The sequence below is a fragment of the Dipodomys merriami genome, unplaced genomic scaffold (assembly GCF_024711535.1).
Source record: "Dipodomys merriami isolate MVZ:Mamm:240054 unplaced genomic scaffold, mDipMer1.0.p SCAF_94, whole genome shotgun sequence".
Taxonomy (NCBI): Eukaryota; Metazoa; Chordata; class Mammalia; order Rodentia; family Heteromyidae; genus Dipodomys; species Dipodomys merriami.
In genome coordinates this window covers 3,583,005-3,609,826 of record NW_027206557.1, presented here as the reverse complement: position 1 = coordinate 3,609,826, position 26,822 = coordinate 3,583,005, and the positions used below count along the sequence as shown (strand labels likewise).

Sequence of the window (26,822 nt, the reverse complement as noted above, 5' to 3'; positions counted from 1 at the left end):
CCCCCCTGCCTCCCTCCTTTACTTTTCTCTCCCTGCCTTAGTCTCCCCAGCAGATGTGTATCACTGCACTTGGCTCAGATTTCTTTCTGTTAGGCTTTGGTTTGTAAGTAAAGTTTATAGATATGTGAGCTTAAGCCATACCAATTTTGTTCTCTTGAGTACTCTTTTTGAAAAGTTTCATACTCCATAATATGCATTTACTAGATGCCTAGTAAAGGAGAGGCTGGACCTTTCCTTAGGTGAATGTGGTGTCTTATTTAGATTTTCCCTCCTTTCTCCATGTGTTTAGTTAGTGCTGATTATTCTGGCACCTCATTGGCTCACTTCCAGAAAACCTTCTTCGATCATAGCTAGCTGGCAGGTTTGAGTCTTGCTTTGTTTTATATTCTGTGGGTATGTGAAATTAATTGTTATCATTTTAGGGGCATGGGACTGAGTAGAAGTGATTTCCCCAAGAGACCTGCCTTGTTAGTTTTTTCTCTTTTAACTGTTAATAAAAACAAAACAAAACAAACTTAAAGCTGGGCACCAGTGGCTCATTCTTGTAATCCTAGCTACTCAGGAGGCTGAGATCTGAGAGTCTTGATTCTAAGACACCCAGGCAGACATATGCATGAAACTCTTAGATTCTTTGTCCAGTTAAGCAGCAAAACAGCCAGAGGTGGCAGTCTTTCTCTTCTTCCCACTCTTTCTATTCCTTCCTCTGACCCCCTAATCTCTATTAACCCCTCTCCCCCCATATCTGCCTTTGAAGGAGTTTAGGATTACAAGCTTGAGCCACTGCACCTGGCTTTCTAACTAACTATTCTTAAAATCCTAACACTAGAGAGTAAATACAGGTGAATAATCTTTTATTTTCTGGAATGAACTAGAAAGTAATTATAAGATTTTAAGTGCAGAGAGAATGTTTTTCTTTGTTTTGAAGGAGATTCTTCTTGACTGACTTCAAAGAAAACACATTGTCTGATTTACTTGCTGAGGAAAGCGCTAAAGATCATCCCATTCTATTAGACTATATGAGGGCATTTAGTATTTTGAGAGTTGGTGCAGGAAAATGAATTGTTTTGAAGTATTGGGATTTTTTCTTAAACACCGAAGCATTTCTTTACTCTGTTGTAAATGCAAGGAACTTAACTTCATTTATTTCAGAACTGAAATTAGAGAGCTTTGTTGTTATTTCAATAATTACAGTTTACTCAGGCATAGCTAATAGAAATAGATCATAAATGTTCCCCATGGTAGTACTTCATCTAATACTGTGATCTCGCTGAGATTCAGATGTTCTAACTGTGCCGGCTTTGTGTTACCATGAAATAATTGTTCATAAGGTTTTAGTGATTTGTCATTTTAAATTTCACTAAAATAAAATTAAGAATTGGTATGGAGAATGAGAAGAAATGAGTGTTTGTTAGTGCAAACAAAGATAAAGTAATCTGTTTAATGTTTTTCTTCAGGAACCTTGGGTAATGTGGAGCATGGGAACCAGTATCAGGTCACATTGATGTATGAGCATCACCTTCAGAGGACAGCCTGCAGTATGACATATGGACCATTTGGTGGTGTTAAAGGTAATTTGCTTTTAATTGTGGCAGATTTAGAATATCTGGTCATATAAAAATAGAGATGATTATATAGTTTTTTAAATTGAGATTAGGTGGTTACATAAATTTCACAGTATTGTGGAATAGTGATACTTAAAGTCACAAACACATTTTAACTTTTACAAGGCAAATTGTCAATAGTTTGTGAATTCTATGAGCTTTGATAATACAATTATATATATATAAATATATATATAAAAAACGATATATATATATATATATATATATATATATATAGTTTTAATCTCAGAGAGTTAAACAGAGGCTTCAGTGAAGATTTGTATTTAAATACTAAAATAGTGAATAGTGTATGTATTCATATTCATGTAATCGACATCCATAAATGGTCTACATACTTATTTCTAGATGGTTTTTTTCCTTCAGACTTTGTCTTGTATAAGCTAGCAATGTGAACTATTTTGTGGTAGAGCTCTGTCAGTGGAGTTGACCTTTCCATTGGTGGTATCCTCTGCCTGATGCAGGCCAGTGGAGCCATGAGCCCCTCCCTCCATCCTCCCATCTTCATGGGAGCTGCTGCATGAGCTCTTTCTGCACAAGAGCAGCTTGAGGAGGGGACAGACAGGGACTGAATGTAGATTTTTTTTCTTTTTTCTTTTTTTCTTTTTTTTTGGTCGGTCATGGGGCTTGAACTCTGGGCCTAAGCGCTGTCTCTCAGCTCTTTAGCTCAAGGCAAGCACTCTACCACTTGAGCCACAACACCACTTCAGGTTTTCTGGTGGTTAATTGGACGTAAGAGTCTCATGGAGTTTCCTGCCTGGGCTGACTTTGAACCACGATCCTCAGATCTCAGCCTCCTGAGTAGCTAGGATTACAGGCTTCAGCCATCAGCGCCCAGCTGCAAATGTAGATTTGATCCTGCTCATCAAGCCATGGATCTTTAGCTTGAGAAATAGACTCTAAAGAGAGAAGTATCTGCCTCAGATTTCACAATGGTATCACCTTTACCAGGTATAGCTGTCTTTGTGTCCTGGGGCCTTGGAGGCAATTCCAGAGGACTCCTCCATTTTCTAGAAACCAAAGTCTTTAGATGCCTCAGTCTTTTTATGGTATGTTATTTATTTATTTGGACAGGATCTGGCTACGGAGCCCAGGCTAGCCTGCTCTGCTTCCTGAGTGCTGGGTTTACAGGTGTGCACCACCATACATAACTTTCTTTGTGTACCTCGAATCATGTCTAGATAAACTCTGGAATACTCATGATACTTAATGCAATGTATATGTTGCAGGAATCATTGTTATACTGTATTGCTTAGGGAGTAATGACAAGAAAAAGTTTGTACAAGAAGCATTTTTTCCCTGAATATTTTCCATAGAGCTTGATTGAATCTATTGAAGAACCCAATGACAAGAGAGCTGATTGTCTGGGCTCAGGGAAGCTGTGTTCTCCAGGTCCTGGGTGTTTCTTTTGCTCCTTAGCAAAGGGCTGCCTGCGGCTGGCATGCAGAGGAGAGATCAGCATCTTCTCTCACCCTCAGCTTATAGAATTGATTTCCATTGTTCTGTTAAATGACACTTTTGGTGAACTTTGTCTTTCTTAGTTAGCTATTTTCAAGTTGCTTTTCCTTTGCAAATTCCCACATGCAAATGTTGGAGCCTGTAAATCTGGAGTCCAAAAGTTATTCAAAGAGAAACAAAGTGCTTGTGCTAATTAAAAGCAAGCTTTTTTTTCTCTAGCATCATTAGCAGTCCTTTAGAACACGTTTCAAGTGTTATTTATAATACATTATATTATATCTTTTATGTTATCAGATGAAGTTAACCAACTTAAAGCAAAAATAAAGAATTCCTTTTTTTTGTTGTATGTTATAAAGGACTTCCAAAATAATGCAATGAGGTTCAGTATGTGAACCTAAAGTATGTCACCTTGGGGCTGGAAATGTGGCTTAGTGGTAGAGTGTGTGTGCTCAGCATGTGCATGGCCCTGAGTTCAGTTCATTTGGACACACATGCACGTGTATCACATTACACACACACACACACACACACACACACACGAACACACACACACACACACACACACACACGGAACTTGACACATTGAAGTCCATTGTAGAAACAAAGATTACTTTGCCTTAGGCAGGTTTTAGATTCGCTTGTGAGAGGAATATTGTATCTGTCCCTGAAGGTGGTGGTGAGCCTTGCTAAGTTCCTCACTTAACCTTATTAAGTAAGGAAGACCTCACTTCCTTTTTCCTATCATTTCTCTATGACTCTACATTTTCTCATTTAACCCAGCCTAAAATTCACAGGTTAAATTATTTCTCCTGGTCCTCCTTTGCAATGCAGGCTCCCATGTCACATAAAAGTTTTATTAAATCCACATGAATGCTTTTCCCATCTCAATCTGTGTCATACTGAGACGCTTCTGATCCTAGGTTGGGGAGGAATATCTAAGACTGATATTAACTTTGAAAAGAACAGACAGCTGTGTGCCCATGTGGTACTTTTCTTCTCTTAGTTCTCAAATTATACCTTACATTTTTTATTTTGTCAGCTGTGGGACTTGATCTCAGGGCCTGGATGCTGTGTCCCTCAGCCTCTTTCTGCTCAAGGCTAGCGCTCTTATTTGAACAACAATACCACTTTATACCTTACGTTTTTTTTTTTTTTTTTGGTCATGTGGCTTGAACTTTGGACTTAGGCGCTGTCCCTGCGCTTTTCAGCTCAAGGCGTGCACTCTACTGCTTGAGCCGTAGTGCCACTTCTGGTTTTCTAGTGGTTTATTGGACATAAGAGTCTCACAGACTTTCCTGCCTCGGCTGGTTTTGAACCGTGATCCTCCCATCTCAGCCTCCTGAGTAGCTAGGATTACAGGCGTGAGCCACTGGTACCCGGCTATACCTTATATTTTAAAAGTACATTTTATGTTGGGTGTGGGTGGCTCACACCTGTAATCCTAGTACTCAGAAAGCTGAGATCTGAGGATTATGTTTTTCTTTTTTTGAGCCTGGGCACTGTCCCTGAGCCTCTGTACCCAAAGCTAGCACTCTACCACTTGAGTCACAGCACCACTTCTGGCTTTTTCTATTTATGTGGTTCTGAGGAATCGAACCCAGGGCTTCATACATATTAGGTAAGCACTCTACCACTAAGCTACATCCCCAGCCCTCAGGATCATGGTTTGAAGCCAGCCCAGGAAGAAAAGTTTGTGACAAAAGTGGGTTGGTAAGAGGAACAGATGTTACTGCTAATGGATGGTGTGGTTTTGGGGGGATGCTGAAGTTGTTCTAAAATTGGGTGTGGTTACATAGCACTGTGAATTTACTACAGTTGTTGAGTTGTATACTGTACAGGAGTGAACTTTATGATATAGACAGAGATGTCCACATACTCTGTCCTGCTCTCTGTAGCTCATGGCCTTGTGAAGTCATACAGCCTTCTCTTAAAGCAGCTCATGGTTAAGAACCATGAAAGAGTTCTCCAATGCTGGATAAAAGTCACCTGTAAACTGTTCACATTTCAAAAATATTTACTTACAAAAATATTTTACCTGATGTCTGTAGCATGTTTAATTTGCACCGTTCTGGGAATGAGTAGGTATTTCTTTTAATTTTAAATTTTCCTTATAGTTAATCCAAGTAACTCTAAATTCTTCAAAATAGGAAGCAAGTAAAAGTAGAATTTGGTGCTACTTCAAGTGTTCCAAAATGATCTGGGAAGGCAGTGCATCTATTTCTTTCTTTCTTTCTTTTTTTTAAATTATGAAAATACCGTACAGAGGAGTTACAATTACATGGGCAAGATAATGAGTACATTTCTTTCTTTTTTTTTTTTGGGTCCGGTCATGGGCCTGAAATCTGGGCCTGGGCACTGTCCCTCAGCTCTTCAGCTCAAGGCTAGTGCTCTACCACTTGGGCCACAGCACCACTTCCGGCTTTTTTCTTTTTGCTTATGTGGTGCTGAGGAATCGAACCCAGGGCCTCATGCATGAAAGGCAAGTGCTCTACCACTGAGCCACCTTCCCAGCCCCAATGAGTACATTTCTTATCAAGCATTGTTGTTTCCTCCTTTATTTCCCCTTCCTATCTCATATCCCGCCCCCCCCCAACGAATCCCCCCCACCAAAGTTGTAAAGTTCATTTTTCGACATAACGACTTGTACATCTCATTGTTGCAATGGATCCACCTGTATCCCTATTAAAATATGGAATGCTTCACGATTGCGTTTCATCCTTGTGCAGGGGCCATGCTAATCTCTGTGTCGTTCCAAATTTAGTGTATGTGTTGCCGAAACACAGCGCATCTATTTCTATAGGTGCTAGTGAGTTGCCACTAGATGGCAGTCTTTTCCCATTTTGTATCTTGGTTGGCAATGGCCTGCCTATGAGTGAGGCATATAGTAAGAAATCACTCATGGAGGAATTTTCATCCTTAAATAATGCTTTGCCCTTTAAGAAGAATAAACAGGGCATTTCTTTTATTTCTTAATTTTTTATAACCTGATTTATGTGTTCATTTATTCATTTTGGTGGAGTTTGGACTCAAGGACTTGTGCTTGCTAGGCAAGCATTCTGCCACTTGAGCCACACCTCTGGCCTAAACACTCTGTTTAAAGAAACAGTGTTTCTTTAAAAAAATTAATTATAGCTGTTAACATTTTGTAGAATATAATTTCAAGGTGTTTTCTCTCTGCTTTTTAAATTTTCCTATGGATTTGGTCATAAGAAGATAATTATTTAAGTGCAGCTTCTGTCTCTTGTACATCTGGATTCCTGACAGTATTTCAGGTATCTGGAGACTTGCTACAAATGTTTGCCTGCCATGTTCTGTCCCTCACTAGTCCCCTTCTATGTGCTGTATAGGTTGGAAAGCGTTGCCAAGATAAATGGGACAGATAGAGGAGGGGCTTCCTCCAGGCCTCTGGTATTCACCTTCTTTCTTGGGTTTCCCCTGAATGAGCCTTCCTTCCTAGTTTAGAAAAACACTTTTCTGTCAGAAAGGAGTATAGATCGCTATAGCTAAATTCAAGTGTATAACTTTTATTCTTCACAAATTAGGTATAAAAGGTTGAGCCATTTATGGGTCATTTATATTTTCAGTGTTATCTTTTGGTTGATGCTTTGGTTTGTAAATAAAGTAAGAAAATTGAAGTTTAGGGGCTGGGAAGGTGGCTTAGTGGTAGAGCGCTTGCCTTGCATGCATGAGGCCCGGGGTTCGATTCCTCAGCACTACATAAGTAAAAAGAAAAAAGCCGGAAGTGGTGCTGTGGCTCAAGTGGTAGAGCACTAGCCTTGAGCTGAAGAGCAGGGACAGCGCCCAGGCCCAGAGTTCAGGCCCCAGGACCGGACCCAAAAAGAAAAAAAAAAAAAGAAAGAAAATTATTTAGGTCAGTTATGGGGTTTGAACTCAAGGAATGGGTGCTGTCCATGAGCCTCTTTGAACTCAAGGCTAGTGCTCTCTCACTTGAGCCATGATGCCATTTCTGTTTTTGTTGTTGTTGGTTATGGGACCTGACCTCTGGACCTGTCCCTCAGCTCTGCAGCTCAAGGCTAGCATTCTACCACTTGAGCCACAGTGCCACTTTGGCTTTTTCTGCTTATGTGGTACTAAGGAATCGAACTCAGGACTTAATGTATGCAAGGCAAGCACTCTACCACTGAGCTACCTTCCTAGCCCCATTTCTGGTTTTTGAGTGGTTAATTGGAGATAAGCGTTCTCACTGGGACTTTTCTGCCTGGGCTGGCTTTGAACTGTGATCCTCAGATTTCAGCCTCCTGAGTAGCTAGGATTACAGGCGTGAGCCACTGATGCCCAGTTTAGAAAACTGAGGTTTAAAAAGTGTTGTGTTAGGGGCTGGGAAGGTAGCTCAGTGGTAGAGTGCTTGCCTTGTATGCATGAGGCCCTGGGTTTGATTCCTCAGTACCACATAAGCAGAAAAAGCCGAAGTGGCACTGTGGCTCAAGTGGTAGAGTGCTAGCCTTGAGCTGAAGAACTGAGGGACAGTGCCCAGGACCAGAGTTCAGGTCCCATTACTGGCAAAAAAAAAAAAAAACAACAAAAACGTGTGTGTTAGCCTGATGGTGGTGGCTCATGTCTGTAATCCTAGGTATTTAAGAAGCTGAGATCTGAGGATAGTAGTTTGAAGCCAGCCCGGGCAGAAAAGCCCATGAAAATCTCATCTCCAATTAACCACTCAAGTGATAGAGCACTAGCCTTGAGCAAAAGGAACTCAGGGATAGTGCCTGTATTCAAACCCCAGGACCAGTACATTCGTACACACACACACACATACACACACACACACACACACACACACACACACACACTGTAATAGTGCCCACACACACACACACACACACACACACACACACTGTAATAGTGCCTGCCACTGGTGGTTTATGCATGTAATTCCAGCTACTTGGGAAATAGACATCTGAGGATTGAGGTTCAGAGCCAGGCAAGTTCAAGAGACTTTTATCTCTAATCAGTCAGCAAAAGCCAGAAGTGGAGCTGTGGCTCAAGTGGTAAGAGGTCATTCTTGAATGGAAAATCTAACAGACAGTGCCCAGGGTTTGAATTCAAGACCCACTATTAGTACAAAACAAAAAAGAAGGTGAGAGGAGAAAAAGTTAGAGCTTGATGTATTGGTGTGTGTCTGTAATCCTAGCACTTGGGAAGTGGGATGCAGGAGGATGTTGTGTTTGAGGCTAGCTTAGGATACATAGTGAAACCCTGTCTCCAAAAAAACAAAAAAACACCAAAAAAACAAACAAACCAATTTTAAACCAAACCAAAAAAAGAAAAAAAAAAGGATAGGATTTAATAGGTTGATCTCTACTTGTTTTTGAAGAAAGGAACAAGATGGTATTTCAGCTAGATTTTTAAAAATGTTACTAGAACTTCAATGTTGTTAACATGGTATTTTACCTAGATAAGATAAACTTGCCATTTCAAAATAGCATTTGGACAGAGAGAGCATTAATATTGGCTGAGAGAAAGCTGGCAGTGGAGAGTGAAGAAAAATGGTATTATTCGAAGGTCAACTGTATTCATACAGCTTGATAAAATAGGATCCTGCATGTGGTCTGTGTAATGTATTTGGCTACTGTCAGGATATTTCAGCTGGGTGTGGTGGTGCATGCCTGTAATTCTGGTATTCAGGAGATTAAGCAGTAGGATTACAAATTCCAAGCCTGCACTACCTAGGGAGACTTCATGTCAACTCTTTCTCCCTGGGAGTGTTGAGGATATCAGAGCTGGTCAAAGAAAAAGATAGGACTATGGGATGGCACTGGGATACAGGAAACTTTAGTTGGCTGATGCTCTGACAATGTGCTTGTCAGGGGCATGCTGTAAGGGTCAGCTGCAAGGAACTTCCAGGGGAGGGGTCAGAGTGGAGTTATTTATGTAGGCAATGGTGCTCAGAAGCAAGATAAGTCACTTGCAGCCACTGATTGTCCCAGAGGTTGCCTTATTTGTGGCTCTAGGATACTGGTGGAGGTTTTGTGGGAAATGCAAAGGCAAGTAGACTCTAAATGGCTAAGAACTGTGCCTGTTAGGATTACATTTAAAACATTTGTGCAGAAATCTGCCAGCTTGTTAGTCTGCTTGGAGATGTAGCAATATGGGCAGTGTACATGGGGCTACCTTTAATCCAGCTGTGTGATATTCACAGAGGACAGTGGGCATAGCTCCACCTTTCACCCAGCTGTGTAGTATTCACAGAGTACAGGGTACATGGGGTTACCTTTAACCCAGTTGGGCAGTATTCAAAGGACAGTGTACATAGGGCCACCTTTAACTCAGCTGGGTAATAGTCACATAAGAGAATGAAATAGATTTGTCTTCCATTTGGTTTCTTTTCTCTCTTCTCCCTTTTCTGGGTGGTGCTTCAGATCTGTCAGGAGAGAAAGGCAGTGTGGATTAAGTGCTGGAGAAGTGGCGGTGGATTGGAGAGAGCAGGGCCAGGCAAGTCAAGCATGCACTGTGTCTGATGTGGGTCTCAACCTTCTCTAGGCACCTGAGGGAGTAAAATTGCTCTCAGTGGTATTCCTAATTGAGAGATTCTTTATCATTTAGTTCAACTGAATGTTTTCAAAGCCACCTGTCATCTATTATATATATATATATATATACATACACATATGTACATATATATGTATATACCCAATTTTTGTTGTTGGTAGTGGTGGTTGTGGGCCTTGAACTCCAAAGCTCTTTTGCTGAAGACCAGGACTCTACCACTTTGAGCCACAGCTCTACTTCTGGTTTTTGAGTGGTTAATTGGAGATTAGAGTCTTATGGGGATTTCTTTGCCTGGGCTGGCTTCAAAAGGCAATCCTTAGATCTCAGCCTTCTGATTAGCTAGGATTACAGGTGTGAACCACCAATGCCCAGCTCTACCTACTTATTTTATTTATTTACTAATTGATTAGCTTCTTGGCTGAGATAGAACCCAGGGCCTCAGGCTTGCTAGCCAAGCACTCTACCATTCAACTATATGGCCTCATTTTGTCATGTTTTTAGTTCCAAAGTGGGAGCATATCCCAAATTTTTATAGATAGAAACTTAAAATAAACAGGCCATTAGCTTTACCTCATATCTTTCTGACTTTTCACATTCCCCATACTGAAATGTGTATACTTTTCTTTGGTTGTTTGCGGTGGTGCCACTGTGTACAGTAGATATTTCTGGAGTTGACCTTTCTGCCAAACTGGCAAAGCCATGGCAAATGTATATTTTTCTGTAAAGTCTGGTGCTGTGTCGTATGGGGTATAAACAAGTTATGGTCATTGATACATTAAATAGATATATTTCTTAGAAAAACTTTGATCTTGTTTGCATGTTCTTAAAGATTTTATTAAGTATTGGTCCTCGTTTTGCACCAATTGAATTCCTATGGGTTTGCTAGAAAATAGAAAGCAACACATTATTTGGATTTACTAGAAAATTGAAAAAATGTAATATATTTAAAAATGTTTAGCGATAACTGTATCTTGCTTATTATTCTTTATACTCAGAATACCAAAAGGAATATCAAAATATTCCTTTTCTTAAAGTGGAAAACAAAGAACAAAACCAATACAAAAGTATGTTTTATAGCTTGGCGAAGCTCTATGAAATTGTACAAAGGCATTGTCCAAATTGTGGCTCAGGCTCTTTGAAATGGCATCTACAGACCTGAGGGGCACAGAGTGTTTGGAATAGCGTCTGCTGCCTTGAGGAGTACAGGGTATTTGGCTGTCTGTAGTCCTAAGGGCTCCTAAGCCTCCGTCCTGCAGTCTGTGACAGAAAGGCAGAGCCTTCATGACTAAGTCACCTCCTCACAGCTCTGTAATGCCAGTATTATGGGAAGTAAGGTCAACCCTGGAATTTGGGGGACTTTCACCACATAGCAAGTACTTAGATCTGTCTCCTTATATATGTCTTCATAGTGTGGTTTAGGATGCTTGACTCTCCTGTCATGTGATCATTCATCATTTGAGACTATGTGGATGACACCACAGCCATAGTTACAATGCTACAGCACACATTATGGATCTGTGCTTTTTTTGCTGTATCTGTTTCTCTCTTTATACATATAGATGTCACATGTGTTACGTTTTGTTCTCATTGTGTAGTATTAGTTCTTCAGTCTCCCGTATTACTATGTGTGCTTGTTTGGTTTAATTGAGTCTTATTAAATTGCCCAATAGTGTGAACTATTTTCAGAGAGCTTTCTTCTGGTTTTGATCTGTTTTTCCTCCATCTGTCTTTTGCATATTCTATTCCTCTGTTCCTCTCCTCTTTCCATTTTCTTCTGCACTGCCTTTGTGGATTTGCCAAGCCAATCTATTTACCTTGCTCAGGCTTAGCCTGGCCAACCCTGTCAGAGCCAGTGTGCTTTTACATGCGATGGTGAATTTTTCTTCTCTTCTCTCCTATCCCATCAGAGATGAGCTGTTTTCCTCACTGACTTACTGATTTAGGGCTGGACATTTTCCACTGTCTCAGCTCGTCACCTGTGTGTGGGGCTCTGAAAGGACTATGAGGTGGAGAGTTTATCCAGGTTATGGCAGCCTTACTGGAGGACCTGGCCTTTGTCCTCTCTGCTGAAGTTTTGTTTAGCTTCTTGACTCATACACCTGGAGAGTAGAATGCTCACATTCCCTGGCTGGTGTTTAACTTGAGGGTCACGTTACCTGGCCGGTATGAACTTGTTCTTAGGATCTGGATTGCCAGCAGCTTGTTGTTGTGGAAGTGAGAGAGGTGCTTTAGGCTGGATCTTCTCTGCTTCCTGAATTATCTCTCTCCTACCTCTCCACCTCCTATTGGGCTGTCTCCAGGAGCTATCTCTACTTCCTTGTTTCCCTTTGGTCCCTTGAGTATGTTTTGAGTTAAAACAGCATCCTTTTTCCAGACTGTCTCCTATTCCCCAAACATGTTGTCCTAGCTGGGATTTACCCTGGTGGCTATTATTTATAGTCCTTGTCTTTTAATGATTTTTTTTTTTTTTTGGTCATGGGGCTTGAACTTTGGGCCTGGGCGCTGTCCCTGCACTCTTCAGTTCAAGGCCAGCACTCTACCGCTTAAGCCACAGTGCCACTTCTGGTTTTCTAGTGGTTTATTGGAGATAAGAGTCTCACGGACTTTCTTGCCCAGGCTGGCTTTGAACCATGATCCTCAGATCTCAGCCTTCTGAGTAGCTATGATTACATATGTGAGCCACCGGCGGCATTTTTTCTGATCTCTTTTATTGTTTAGGAAATGGTAAAATTTGTTTATCCTATATGACAGGAAGGGAATGTGATGAAGGTAGAATTCTGGTATTGCAGGCATTTCTAGTTGACTGTACCACCCTCCTCCCCATCCTTCTCTAATTATGGATTGTTAGAACTGTATATGCTCACAACCCCACCACTCCTCCAAAAGTCATGGTGAACTTGAAGCTTCACATGATGTAGAGAGTTAGCCTGAGATGCTTATAAGCATCTCCTCGAAGCTATCGATAAGAGATGGTGGCCTAAAGTCCTACGTCCTACCTTTTCTTTTATTTCATTTCTGCCTGCATAGTTTATTTATTTTTTTATCATTTACTTATTTGTTTATTTACACAGTGTTACAGTTTGTAAAGAATCTTTTGAAATGAATGCCAGTGCTGGATTTGAAAAATGGATGGTTGTTATAAAAAAATCCTGTGGATTGAATGATTTAGTTTGGATGATTCTGATTGAATCCTGGACAGGCAATCTTTTCTTTCTATTGTGAATTATTTGTTTAGTACCAATTAATTTCGTGTTTGATATGAAGGTCTTTTTTTTTTTCAGATTGTTCTTGGCTTTCAAATTGTGTTTTGATGTGGTCAAAGTGTTCCTTTTCTGTACAATTTATTCTCTTTCTTCTAAGTTTAGAAGCTGTGCTCCCATGCAGTTTTTATGTTTCTGTATTCTGGAGTCTGATTTTTCTAGCCAGAACTTTTATATTATAGAAAAGACTATATGGAGAGAGAGCTTATATTTGTGGTCTTCAGTACTTGTGCTATTACGTTTAACCCTGTTAATGACCATTTTTTTCATATTGGAAAACCAAAGCTTAGAGAAGCAAAGATCTTATGTAAATCATACCCATATGTAGTAAGGATTTGAAAACATAGCTATCTAATTCCAATGTTCTGTTTGTTCTGCTACATTACCTCTTATTTAATTGCTTTGCTCATTAAAGATTGAATCTAAATATATTCTAAGAGAGGAAGTAAATGGAGCTTATTCTGAGCTTATTTTTCACTACTGTATATGCACTATTTCCCAGACACTGGCACATGCTAAGTAAGTATTTGCTGAGTGACGGAACCAAAGAAGCAGTGTGATTGGGCAAGGTTACAAGTTGGTCAGACTTTTTGTCTGTGACAAATACTTGAAAGATTTATTTTGGTTCCTGGTTTCAGAGGTTTCAGTCCATGGCTGGTTGGCTCCTTTGCCAACCGGAAAGAGCAAGATGACTCCCTCATGGAAAGCAGATGCAGAAGGAGGACCCTGCCCCCAGTGACTATTCCTCCAGCTAGGTCTGCCTTCTAAAGTTTTCACTACTTCCCCAAACGGTGCCATTGGCTCAAGACCCTGCCTGTGGAAGACATTTCCTACTCAAACCACAAGAATATGATGACACTGGGATAATACTTGTTCCCAAATTACCCCATTGCTATCATTCTAGCAACTTCTGAGTTTTGCTTTTTTGTCCAGCACACATTATGGACTTATACCACATTGTGCATTTAGGGTTAAGAGTAGTCCTTGTCTCTCAGAGGGATAAAATAGAGGCTTCTTGGGTTTACTTAGACTCAAAATTTTTTCTTTTTCTTTTTTTCTTTTCTTTCTTTCTTTCCTTTTTTTTCCCCCCTTCTCCTCGCTGTACTGGCACTCTGTCACTACATCTCTAACCCTTTTTGATTTAGTTATTTTTTTAGATGAGGTCTTGTGTTTTTGCCTGGGGCTGACTTCAGATATATTCCTCCTATGTATGCTACTTGTTCAGTTGGGATTACAAGGTCTAACCACCATACTAGAGTTTTTGGTTTAGATGAGATCTTAGTAACTTTTTGTCTGGCTGGCCTTGAACTGCAAACTTCCTGATCTCTTGTCTCCTGAGTACTGAGACACCATATGTGGCTCATATTTTTCCATTTATCAGTGATGTTGACTTCATATGGCAAGCTTACCACTAGAAATAAGAGTTCTCATCTACTTATTGCTGTGTTTCTATATCTTATTCTTCTTTAAACTAATTTTAGAATAAGCCATGACATAGATGTATATGTATGTATATATATGTATATATATGACCATTTGTGATAGCAGTCACAAAGAAAAACATTCTTAGCCTTTGACAATTTTATGTTTTTTAATATTTAATATAAAAGGCATTTCACTACCTCTTTAATCTTTCTTTTCTCTGTGCCTTGTGAAAACTCATTTTCCTTTAACTCTTTCAGTTGCTCTATTTGAGTTTTCTTTTAGCCACACAGAACTTCAGAAAAGTAGAATTTTTATAGGGAAAGTTTCACATTAGCATGTAGACACAACATGGCATGGTGTAGATTAGTAGTCTGACAGCACAGTAGTCTCACATTTGTGACTGAGGTTGAAAGAAAATACTATTTATAAAAGGGTCAATATGTTTGAATTATAATTGTCAGCGGTGGAGACTGAATTTTACTAATACGGTATGTGAACATGGTAGAATTTTTTAAAATCACTCAGTGAAAAAAAAAATCACTCAGTGACTTCTATAAGCTTATATAGGATTATATTGTCACATAAATAAAAGCATTTGAATTCTTTGGAATGTCAGCCTGGCCAAAGAAAATAGTGAACTAAAAGGAAAGTTCATAAGTTGCCTTTTGCCTCATCTTGAGGCAGCCCTCAATAATTAGATCCTCAGTCTTCCATAACCCAAGTTGTCTGCACCCTAGCTTTTCCTGTCTGCCGAGTACCTGTGTAGTGACCACATGTGGTGGCTGTGGGGCTCTGTTCCAGAGCCTTTTTAGTTTTTTGATTGCAGTCTAGATAGTGAACTGATAGGCTCAGTTTGGATGAACACCAGCACCACTCATTTGTTGGGGGGTGTTGGTGCTAATAATTGATGTGTTGTTTTCTTCCTAGTGATTGACAAGAACATAATGTTGTCATGGCCCTTGTCTCACCACTGTACCATATGGCCCCCTTTTTTCCCATTCATGTGCTTCAAATAGAAGAACATAGTTACCAGTGTCTACTCTTCCTGGCATTGAAGTGTAGGTGTTTTCTATTCATGGAATACTTCTCTCATCTGTTGTAGTAGTAGAGTACTTCCTTCATCTGTTGTTATAATAGTGGAGTACTTCCTTCATCTGTTGTAATAATGAAGCAATTCCTTCATCTGTTGTTGTAATACTGGAGCACATCTCTCTTCTGTTGTAGTAGGTGGAGCACTTCTATCATATGTTGTTGTAACAGCAGAGCACTTCATTCATCTATTGTTATAATAATGGAGTACTTTCTTCATGTTTTGTTGTAATAGTGAAACACTTCCCTCATCTGTTGTAATAGTAGAGCACTGCCTTCAGCTGTTGTAGTTGTGGAGCACTTCCCTCATCTGTTGTTGTAATAGTGGAGTACTTCCCTCATCTCTTGTCAGATCCTTTATTGGACTACAGTGGGAAGTCAGCAGAACCAGGGGGTCATACCTCATACTGATTCTTGTCATTGATATAACACGTAAGTCCCATAAAACAATATCACTATCAAACAGCTTCTTCCTACATAATGCTGTAGAAACCTTTAGCTCCTGGGGAAAGTTATAAAGGGAATTCCTTGTAGTCTAAAACTAGTTGTTTTTTATTTATTTTTATTTTTTTAGTGGTACTGGGCTTTGAACTCAGGCCTTGCTAGGCAAGTTTTCTACCACTTGAGCCACATCTGGACCCTTTCAAATTCATTTCATTGTTTTAAAATGATTATGAAGTTGTTACTTTTTCTATATGTACCCAATGGAGATTGTGTGATTAAATAACTCCTTGCCTGCTTTTGATAAGCAGGAATGATTAAAAGGGAAAAAGTTTCCTGGTGGAGTTTGAAAAAAAAAATCACAGTTTTTTCCTAAGTGGTTAAATGTGAAGATTGGAAAAGTGATAAGCATTTGTAGTCAGCATTGTCTTCCATGGAGATGGTTAAATATGGGTCTTAACTGTGTGTGATGGCTTGGGCCTGTTATCCCAACTCCTTAGGAGGCTGAGTCAGGAAGATTGCAAGACTGTGGCCATTCTGGGGCTATACAGTGAGACCTCACTTTAATTTAAAAAAAAGTGGTAAGTCAGGGTCTGGGGACATAGCTTAAGCAGAGGCCTTGGTTTAGTCTCTAGGACTTGGGAAAAAAAATTAGCAACCAGTACCCTGACTTGAAAAATAAAAGTGGGCATTTTGATAGGATATGGTAACTATTTTTATCTGTAGACATTTTTATCATGGTCTCCTTTTATTTTATTTATTTATTTATTTGGTTGGTAGAGGGGCCAGGACTCTGGGCCTGGGCACTGTCCCTCAGCTCTTCAGCTCAAGGCTAGTGCTCTACCACTTGAGCCACAGTGCCACTTCCAGCTTTTTCTGCTTATGTGGTGCTGAGAAATGGAACCCATGGTCTCATGCATGCAAAGCAAGCATTCTACCACTGAGCCACCTTCCCAGCCCCATGGTCTCCTTTTAAACTGTGGGAGACCTAAGCTGTTAAACATTTTGTTAATTGAGAAGGCAATTATACACAAACTACAAGTGACACTGTGATACAGAATGTTCTAGCAAGTCTGAGCTTCACAGTGAGACCCTCCTTATCTTAAAAAAAAAAAAAGACAAGACAATAGGCTTTGACAGTTTCAAGATCTAATCTATAGAACCTGTTGCTCTGAGAAATGAAATCTGCTCCTGCTGGTCTCTTAAAAAAGTTGATTCAGGCCTTGGGCAGCAGAGTGACTGGCAACCCAGCTATTACATTTGTGTGACATGTGGAAGTATGATGTATATGTAAGCCTCTAGCTGCTTTAGCAGCAGCCATGACTATTAGGGATGGTGGTGGCTGCATCCCAGCAGAGCCGATCCAGGCTTTGGATCCCATCTAGACAAGGTATGGTCTTACTGTCTTCCAGAGCTCGTCACATCCTTCCTGGACACGCTATGATGTCTCCTGAACCCAGTCTAGACAATTACTGCACACTGAGACGAGTTTGTGATTCTCACAGGGAAATAATCTGGGCTGCTGCTGCAGACACTGAGAAGCAGGGTGTAGAAGCAGATTTCAGTCACTGGACTAAAACACATCAGGAAGCTCAAAATGGATCAGAATCAGAGGACTTTGCATCTCTCAACTCATTCAAAAGTCAAGTGAAGATGATCTCATTATGTAGCCCAGATTGGCCTGGAATTTGAAATTCTCCTGGCTCAGAATCCTGAGTGCCAGAATTACAGATGTGCAACATCACACTGAGCTGCAGTTTTCTGAAAAAGAGTTATTTGCTTTGATGAAGCTTCCTTCTGTAGAGGCTTACATTTAGAAACTGAGACCATTTCATCCCAGAACACCAGACCAGACACATTTAAATACTTTCAATAAAGATTGAGAATTAAAATGGGAATTGAGATTAAGATGAGATTAAAATGAGAAGCCAGAGGCTGTAAGATGGGAAGGCTAAAGGGTCAAGGTGATGTACATTCAGTAACACCAAACCTCACAGCAGGTGTGAAGAACCTTTTGCACGAGCATCAAACGCTATAAGAAATAGGGATCAGTTTGTGATAAGATCAAGATGAGAAGGGAGAGTTGGAGGGTGATGCAGCTATAAACTGGTTGTTCTGAAGGAAAGACCCTGTGCTATGAAAAAAATCATGTCTGCAGTTTGAGGGACACAGCACCAACAGATCTGGAGAAAGTGACACAAAACTTGGAACCAGTCTCCTGATGATATGGAATGGAAAAAAGTGCTAAAGAATTTGCTGTAAGAAGTTGAAAGAGCCATTTTACATTCTATATGGAAATTCTTGCTTTCAGATTTAAGTCCAAAGCACAAGTAGGAACGTGTATTAAAGCTTAATTTAAAGAAGCAAAAGTTTGTGTTCAAAATATATTAGTGCCACTCATGGAGTTGAATACTTGTAATCTCAGCACTCAGGAGGCTTAGGCAGGAGGAGGAGGAGGTTGACATCAGCCTGGGCTGTATAATGAGACTCATTATTATTATTATTGTTGTTGTTGTTGTTATTTTTGTCGGTTGTGGGAACTCTGGCCTGGGCACTGTCCCTCAGCTCTTCAGTTCAAGGCTAGCACTCTACCACTTGAACCACAGTGCCACTTCCGGTTTTCTGGTGGCTTATTGGAGATAAGAGTGTCATAGACTTTCCTGCCTGGGTTGGCTTTGAATTGTGATCCTCAGATCTCAGCCTCCTGAGTAGCTAGGATTATAGGCATGAGCCACTGGCTCTATTTTTTTTTTTTTAAGTCCATTAGTGGGCTGTGGTATGGGTTCAGTGATAAGAAGCCTTATTTAGCATGCCTCAAGCCCTGGGTTTGATTCTTAGCCCTGCAAAACCGAACTGAAAAATGAAAACATATTAATACTCTGAGTAAAGGATGTATACATATAAAAATTTAAGCCAGAAGTGGAGTGGTGGCTCAAGTGGTAGAGTGCTAGCCTTAGGGGGGGAAACAAAAAGCTCAGTAACAGTGCCCAGGCCTTGAGTTTAAGTCCAAGGACTAGCACAGAAAACAAAAATTAAGGAGATTATCTTTTTGATTTAGAGTGATTCCCAATCTTGGAAATGAGAATAGGAATAAAATTACTGCAGAAACCTCCAGTTCTCATTCTTCCAACATTGTTAAAGATGTTGTAAAGAAAGATCCCCAAGATCCTGAGGATAGAATTCTATAGTATATCAGTAGATGTGCTTTATCTCAGAAGGGCTAGTAGACATATTGGTGAGCTTGGCATATCAGAATAAATCTGTATTTCTACCTAAATTAAAGATGAGTTGTTTTTTTAAAAAAATTATCTTTAAGTAGTTGTATAAAGGAGTTGCTATGTAACAAAGCAGTTTATGAATAAAATGTATCTTGATCAGTGTTATTCCCTTCAAATTGGCTTTTAAAAACCAAATTTCCTTCCAATGAAATTTGTGAATAAGAATTTATTTATTTATTTATTTTTGGTTGGTCATGGGGTTGACTTCAGGGCCTTCGTGCTGTCCCTGAGCTTTTTTTCTCAAGGCTAGCATTCTACCACCTGTGCCACAGCATCATTTCCCATTTTCTAGTGGTTAATTGGAAAGAAGAGTCTCATGGCCTTTACTGCCCAGGTTGGCTTTGAACCACAATCCTCAGATCTCAGCCTCCTGAGCAGCTAGGATTACAGACATGAGCCACAGGTGCCTGGCCTAATAAGAACCTTTTAAATCAGCACTTCTAGATCTTTGCTAAAAAGACTCAGTGCTATTTAATATGGAAGCAATACCAGACATTTGTAAGTCTCATGTGTTCATGGTTTTAGGGTAATGAAAATGTGATATGCATGAATAGAAAATTAAGATTTCATTTTGCAGTTGGTTGATGATGTCCTCAAATAGTTCATTGTCTTCAAGATGGGGATTGTGTGAAGTTTTGTAAGGCAGAGATTGCATGTTAAAATTTCTTCTTTCCAAGGTCATACAAACTGGTTTTTAACAATTTATCAGCTTTGATTTGCTGAAGGAAACAATAAAGAGCAACGGAAGATATGAAGTCATGATGAAAAGCTGTAAGAAGAAAGAAAGACGTAGACTCCTAGGAGGAAGCTGCTTTCCCTCAGCACTCTGTCTAAATTCATTCTACTTTCATTATATATTGAGCCTGGAGGCAGAGTAAGCAGAGTGTTACAACAAAGAGGGTGTTATGAAGAGTCCTTTTTTTTCTCAGTAATAAAGTATAACATGTGTAAACCATGCAAACCGTAACAGGAAACTTTATAATAAGGGAGGAGTGTGCTTAGCTTTTCCACAATTTTGGAAGAATAAATTTTATTAGGTGTTAGACAAAGAAATTATCAACTGACTTTTATGCTGCAAGGGTGAAAGATTTGTTATGACCATCCCTAGACTTTAGCAGTGGTTTTAGTGTGAGTCCAGTACCTTGTGCTGTTAATGTGTCTACTGTGGCTGGTTCTCTTAAGGAAAATGATGCTTTCAGTGAAGGATTATTCAAAGTTCTGTCACTGGGTTTTACAGCAGTATTTGGTGGCCCTTGCATTGAACAACACAAAATATTATTTAGGAACCCAATCAGTTTTTTTTTGTGCCATCCTAGAGCTTGAACTCAGGGCCTGAGCACTGTCCCTGAGGATTTGTTTTTTTTTTTCTCAAGGCTAGTGTTCTATTATTTGATCCACAGTTCTACTTGTAACTTTTTTTTTTTAATTGAAGATAAGAGTCTCACAGATTTTCCTGCTTGGGCTGGCTTGATCCTCAGATCTCAGCCTTGAGCAGCGCTAGAATTACAGGTGTGAACCACTTGCTGGTTCTTTTCTTTTTGAAAGACAGTAAAAAAATTCTTTTAGAACTAAAGAAATTGGATCCATCATTTATTCATTATTTTCTTTTGCTTCTACTTAAGTTCCCGAAAACCATATTATTTTGATGTCAGTATGTAGATTACATGTTGGGAATCAATGTGTATTAATGATATTGAATAAGTATAAATTTGACAAACAGTATAGGTTAGGGGATGCTTATTCAGTTAATGAGGATACTAAAATCAGGGAGCTCTAAGTTTGAAATTCATTTCCTGGTTTCACAATTAACTGGCAGTAGTTCTGTTTCTCTGGCTTTTCAAACCTAATATATCATGGAAGAGTTTTAGGATTTACATAATGCTTGTTATAGAAAAGTTGAGCTCTGTTTATCACAGTTACAGAGGTAACCCCAAGCATGGAATCATTCCTATACACACAGTACGTGAGTGTGGTGTGTGTGTGTGTGTGTGTGAGATAAGCACACACACACATTATACTTACTCTTCTCCCCTCCCTTTCTCGCTTAAAAACAATGTGCAAGTATGTACAATTTTAAATAGACAGTTTAAAGACACAGCTCATGCCTGTAATCCTAGCTATTTAGGAGGCTGAGATCTGAGGATCATGGTTCAAAGCCAGGCCAGGCAGGAAAGGCCATGAGACTCTTCTCTTCAATTAACCACCAGAAAACCGGAAGTAGCTCTGTAGCTCAAGTGGTAGAGCACTAGCCTTGAGCTGAAGAGCCCTGGAACAGTGCCCAGGCCCAGAGTTCAAGCCCCATGAAAAGAAACAAACGAGAAACCCTTTAATGTAGTTTATATCACTGCAGGGTGGTTAGAAAATCAAGGCTGAAGCTCCTAGGAGATGAGAGTTAGAAGGACTGAGATGTTCCATGTGCATTAGGAAGTATATTGTTATGCTACAGAACACTAAAATAAACACTTCGAGAAAAATAAAGATTCAAATGCTATGTACACACTTATGAAAGCTTCAGTTTCCCCACCTCACCCTACTTGCCAAAATAAGATTGTCTTTAATTTTCCCTCCCTTCTATCTCCCCTTCCCCTTCTTTTCCCCTACCCCTCCTCTTGCTTCTCACCCCTTTCTCCTTTCTCCTTTCCTTTCCTATTTTCTCTTTTTCCTTTTGTAGGCAGGATCTCACTGTGTAGCCCAGGCTGGCTTTAGATTCAGATTCTCCTGCCACCAAGTGTTTCCAAGTGCTAAGATTATAGATGGGTACTACCATACCCAGTGCTATCTTTATTGACTGATGGTTGACTCATCATTAAATAATATTATACTACTAGTCTTTGATTAATCCTATTTAGGTTTTTGTCTATTGCTTTGCCATAGTGTTGAACATTTTTCTTATCCTTCAAGTGTATTGGTTTGGTTATTTTGTTGATCATCTCTGTTTCTTCAAACAAGATATTTATTCTTTTTATGTTCTACCACATTTCCATCTTCAGTGAGACCAATTTCTAATGCTAGTCAAAAGAAAGTGGTCCTAGTAGAATCTTTTTGGAAAACATTTGTAATGTTTTAGGATCTCTCAGGGCTTTCCAGCCTTGCAATTGTATTTACAAATCTATCAGTTACTTCTAATGCCTGGGGACCTTCCTGATATCCTAAGACAGGGATCCCTCCCTCCCAATTTTCTACTTTGTAATTATTTTATTTGTCCTAGAGTAATTTTTACTGTGTTCTTTTGTTTTGCTTGGGCTTCTCTTTTTCTTTATTCCACATTTATTTATTTTATTTTATTTTTTTGTTGGTCGTGGGCTTGAACTCTTGGCCTGGGCGCTGTCCTTCAGCTCTTCAGCTCAAGGCGAGTGCTCTACCTTATTCCACATTTATTATAGCTGACTTGGTAAACCAATAGAGACTAGAAACTGGTTGAGAACTGAAGCTCTAAGTTGGGGATATTGCTCAGTAGTAGAGCCCTTGCTTAGCATGCCCAAGGGGTAGATACACACACACACACACACACACACACACACACACACACACACACACACACACACACACACACACACACACACACACACACACACACGTAGCTCTGAAACCATTCAGTTACACTATATATGTGTCATATATGATATGTGGACATAGGTTATGAGATATTTTACATTTGTGCTGTTCCTTTGCTTGAGTTTTCTTCTGTTTTACAAATTTCATGTCTTAGGAAACACATAAAAGAGATTTGTATGCCAATTCTTGCATTAGGCATGGAAAGGGCTGCTGTTATCATCTGTAGTTTATTGCCACTAGTTTTGCCATTGAAGGATCAAAGGCTCTGTTTAATGATCCTAAACTGTGTACTTTCCAAGGCAGCATGTATGGTCATACTGGGGCCCCTGGGCTTCCCTGTTCTTGTTAAATACACAATGCCATAATGTGCTTGCTGTTCTTTTAGCTACTGCAGTGACCCTGAGACTTATGCTTTTAATGAGAGCAACCCCATTCTAAACACTGCCATTAACAGCAGAATGATTCTTTTTTATTCTTTTAAAAAAATTATTATTGTAAAGGTAATGTACAGAATGGTTACAGTTAGACAAGTCAGGTAATGAGCACGTGTCTTTTGAACAGTGTCACCTCTTCGTTGTTTTCTCCCAGTTTTTCCCTTCTAACCTCCCTCCCCCACAAATTACCAATGATTGTTGTATTTCCAAACCTGGGTAGAGTTGATCTTTGCAGAAAACAGACCCTAGCTTTGCTTCCTGTTTATTATATAAAGACATCTTTTCTATCTCAATAAAGAAAAGTTATTTTCCATGTAAGAAAAGTATAGGTACTGTATCTGTTTGGGGTAGTAAACCACTGGAGTTAAAGTAAATTGGATTTTTTTTGAGATAAGCTACTTATGTGTAGCCAGACTGGCTTTGAATGAAGAATCCTCCTGCCTCAGCCTCCTGAATGCTAGGATTATAAGTGTGTGCCATCACACCCAACCTATGAATTGTTCTTAAAAAATTCTGTGGGGGTGTATAAGGGTCATCACAGGATAAGCCTGTTGAAATCAGTTATGGTAGCAGCAAGAAGTTCACTGAACTAGGCTTGCCATGTGCTCATGGTTTGGAAGAACTTTGACCCGATTTGATGTAATACATACATATTAAGGTACTCACACAATCAGCTAATGTGGGCTGTTGGATGGACCAAACTGCCTTTTTGTTTTCATTCTTTTGTAAAATTGGAATTGTCTTTCTTTTTGAAATAGTTAACAAGCTGCAAATGCATCCCTTGGAAACAAAGATATGTATTTGGTGAAATTCCTTATACTTTGCTCTAATTGTCATTTTTATTGAAAAGGGTTTCTGTATATCCATAGTCATTTTTCAGAAAGGAGTGTAGTGTAAACTTGTTGCTGTTTTCTAATTTTTAATAGTATAGATGATTTTTTTATTTTAGACATTTACCATTTTAGCTTATAGGAGCTGTTATTGTCTGGAAAACTTTTGTCGTAAAAGAACTTGGGAGCAGAGGAAAGTGGTAAGAGGTTTTGGCCACTCAGCATTGCCTTCTGGCTACTTAAGCATTATTTGGACATTCCATCATGTTCATGTTCATAGTGCAGGCGTGCTTTAGTTCTGTGTGTTCAGAATGTTTGCACACATCATCCAGCCAATTCGCATTTATAAGTGCTCATGGGGCAGTAGCTGCTTTGGTACTTAGAAGTAACACCTGCTAGCTGAGGGCCAGTTCTCTGGAGCAAGGACAGGAAGTCCTGCCAAGTGTACTATGTAACCGTATCTGCCTGCAGAAAATCTCCGGTTACATTTTCTCTGCCTATTTTGCTGACACAACCAAATGGCTTTGGTGACCTTTGTCAAATGGACATTTCTGGTTGAGATTTCAGGGGGCTGTATTTACAAAGCAGAACATAAAAATCCCACTCTTCACTACCTTCCCATTGAAAACATGTGGTCTCAGGAACAAAAGATGATGTGCAAATCACTTGTAGGATGAAAATACTAAACTTTTCATACAATTTTAGTTTATTCTGTTGGTAGTAGTTTAGGAGTCATTATACATAATATAATAAGGTCTAAACTCTCTAAAAAAGCAAAGTATTAGTTACCTCAAACACTGCAGAGAAGAATACATTATAATAGCTTATTAAAGAAAGCATTTGGGACCAGACACAGTGGCTCATACCTGTAATTCCAGCTACTCAGGAGGCAGAGATTGAGAGAATCAAGGTTTGAAGCCCAAAGTTAGCAAGATACCATTTCAACCAATAAATGCCTCGTGCGTGTAATCTAGCTGTGCAGAGATTGATGTAGGAAGATCACAGTTAAAAAAAATGTAGTAATATCTGAAAAACAGCTAAAGCATAAAGGGATACGAGCATAGTCCAGGAGAGGACACCTGCCTAGAAAGTATGAGGCCCTATATCAAACCCCAGTACAGATAAAAAGATGTAACCAAATGAAAAAAAAAAGAGAGAGATTTCATACTGTTCCTTTGAGAAATATAAGCACAATCGTAGAGTCAATACTTACTGCATGAAGACTTGAGAAACTGAGGTGAATCAATGTCCTTTTCTCCCTGGGGAAATGCAGTGTGGTTTATAAAACTGAACTTGAGGCTAACATTTCTGAGTGTGAGTCCTTGCTTTGCCATGACTGCCTTGGCCAGTGTGAAGTAAGTACATACCTCTTAGCATTGTATTTCCCTCTAGTTGCCTTTTTTCCATCCTCAGAACTGAAGCCTGAACTCAGGGCCTTGTACTTGCCAGGCAAGTGCTCTTCCATTGAGCGAAATCCCCAACCCCTGCATTTCCTTCTAAATACAATTGCACATTTGCCCGATCCATCATTGTTAGTAATGAACTGTTATTTAGGAGTGGCTTAAGCTCCTAGTAAGAAAGCCATTTTGGTAAATTCGGGGTATTATTTTTATAGTGTGCAGTAACTGAACAGGCCAAGCCAGAGCTTCAAATCACATATGGTGTTGAGAGATGAGTGAGTAGTTAGTGCAGGAAGGCTTTCTATTACTTAAGATTTACAATGGGCTACTTCTGAAAGTCTGCTCAGTACTGGTAGAGCTTCAAGATAGGCACCCGCTGCTTTCCAAGCCCAAGAGAAGGAAAGAAGTAATCTAAGAAACCAATGGGGCCACAGTTGTGAAGGGCCCCAGAGGGGCCTGCAGAGGGTCTTCAGTGACATATAATAGCAGAACTCAGCCTCCTTGGACAGCAAAGGCAGTGGCTGCTAGGTGATGCATGGGAAATGAGGAGTGACTGTCCTCACTTGGTGTCAAGGTCAGGATGAGATCCTGTCATGCCCTTTTGCCTGTCACTGCATCCTTCAGGGAGATGGGTCCCTGTGGGACCCCTGAAGTGAAAATACATCCACAGAATCTGGATGTTTAGGTGTTACTGGCTAAGCCTCTCATGTTGGAAAGGTAGTTTAATCTCTGGAGGAAATGACGCTGGACTTCTTTCAAATTTGGCAGTCAAAACAGTGTAAGAGGATGAAAGTGAGGATGCCTTTTAGGTGTCTGTGTCTGAAACTGGAATAATTCAGAGGGCCTCCAGCTTGGTAGGCAGGCACTCAGGTGCTCTACTGCTGGCCCATGCCTCCAGTGCACTTTGTGCTATTTCAGTGATCCAGTGAAAGACACTCTTGGGAGGAGGAAGCAGCATGAGTTAGGTGCTGATTTATGCCAGGCACTGTGCTGGTGTTCATAAACCTTATAAGCACCGTGCCAGTTGAAAGCTTCCTATTAGTATGTTTTGAGTGCCTACTATGCACCTGGCACTTTGCTGAGACTTTGATAACTGCACCTTATTTTCCAGATAGGGAGACTGAGATTTAAAGAATTTTTTCCAGGGCATAAGCATATTACCAAAAGTGCCAGAGTGCAGATTTTGTTCTATGCCGTCTCACATCTGGGAGCTGTACTTTTTAAGTGATGACAAGTTTGAGCTAGGTTTTGTGGCGTAGGTTTAAAAAAAAAAGAAAAAGGACTTGTTTTCTGTGTTGAGGGATCATCAGAGGGTCTGCTCCTGTGCATTTTGGCTGTGGCTTTGTGTTGCCAGATAAGAGGCGATCTCTGGGGTTGAGTTGAAGCAGTTCCCAAGTTATCTGGACTGGGACATCTTGCAGTGATCAAATAAGGTCTTCATCATTAATGTGGTTTATTCATAGATGGAGCTACTTTAAATACAGTTGTGTTCATAAACATAAACCCAGATTTGTTTTGTTTTG

General features: G+C 39.8%; 1 protein-coding gene and 1 pseudogene across 5 annotated transcripts in view; one reads left to right on the top strand and one right to left on the bottom strand.

The window, feature by feature from the left end:
- Bbs9 (Bardet-Biedl syndrome 9) overlaps positions 1–26,822 on the top strand; it is a 318,806-nt gene that overhangs the window by 18,366 nt on the left and 273,618 nt on the right. For all 5 annotated transcript variants that reach the window (XM_070014257.1, XM_070014260.1, XM_070014259.1 and 2 more), the window contains exon 5: positions 1,455–1,568. In XM_070014257.1, the coding sequence (XP_069870358.1) occupies positions 1,455–1,568 (114 nt within the window). The remainder of the gene's footprint in view (positions 1–1,454; positions 1,569–26,822) is intronic.
- On the bottom strand, positions 5,761–5,858 carry LOC138821837 (U6 spliceosomal RNA; annotated as a pseudogene).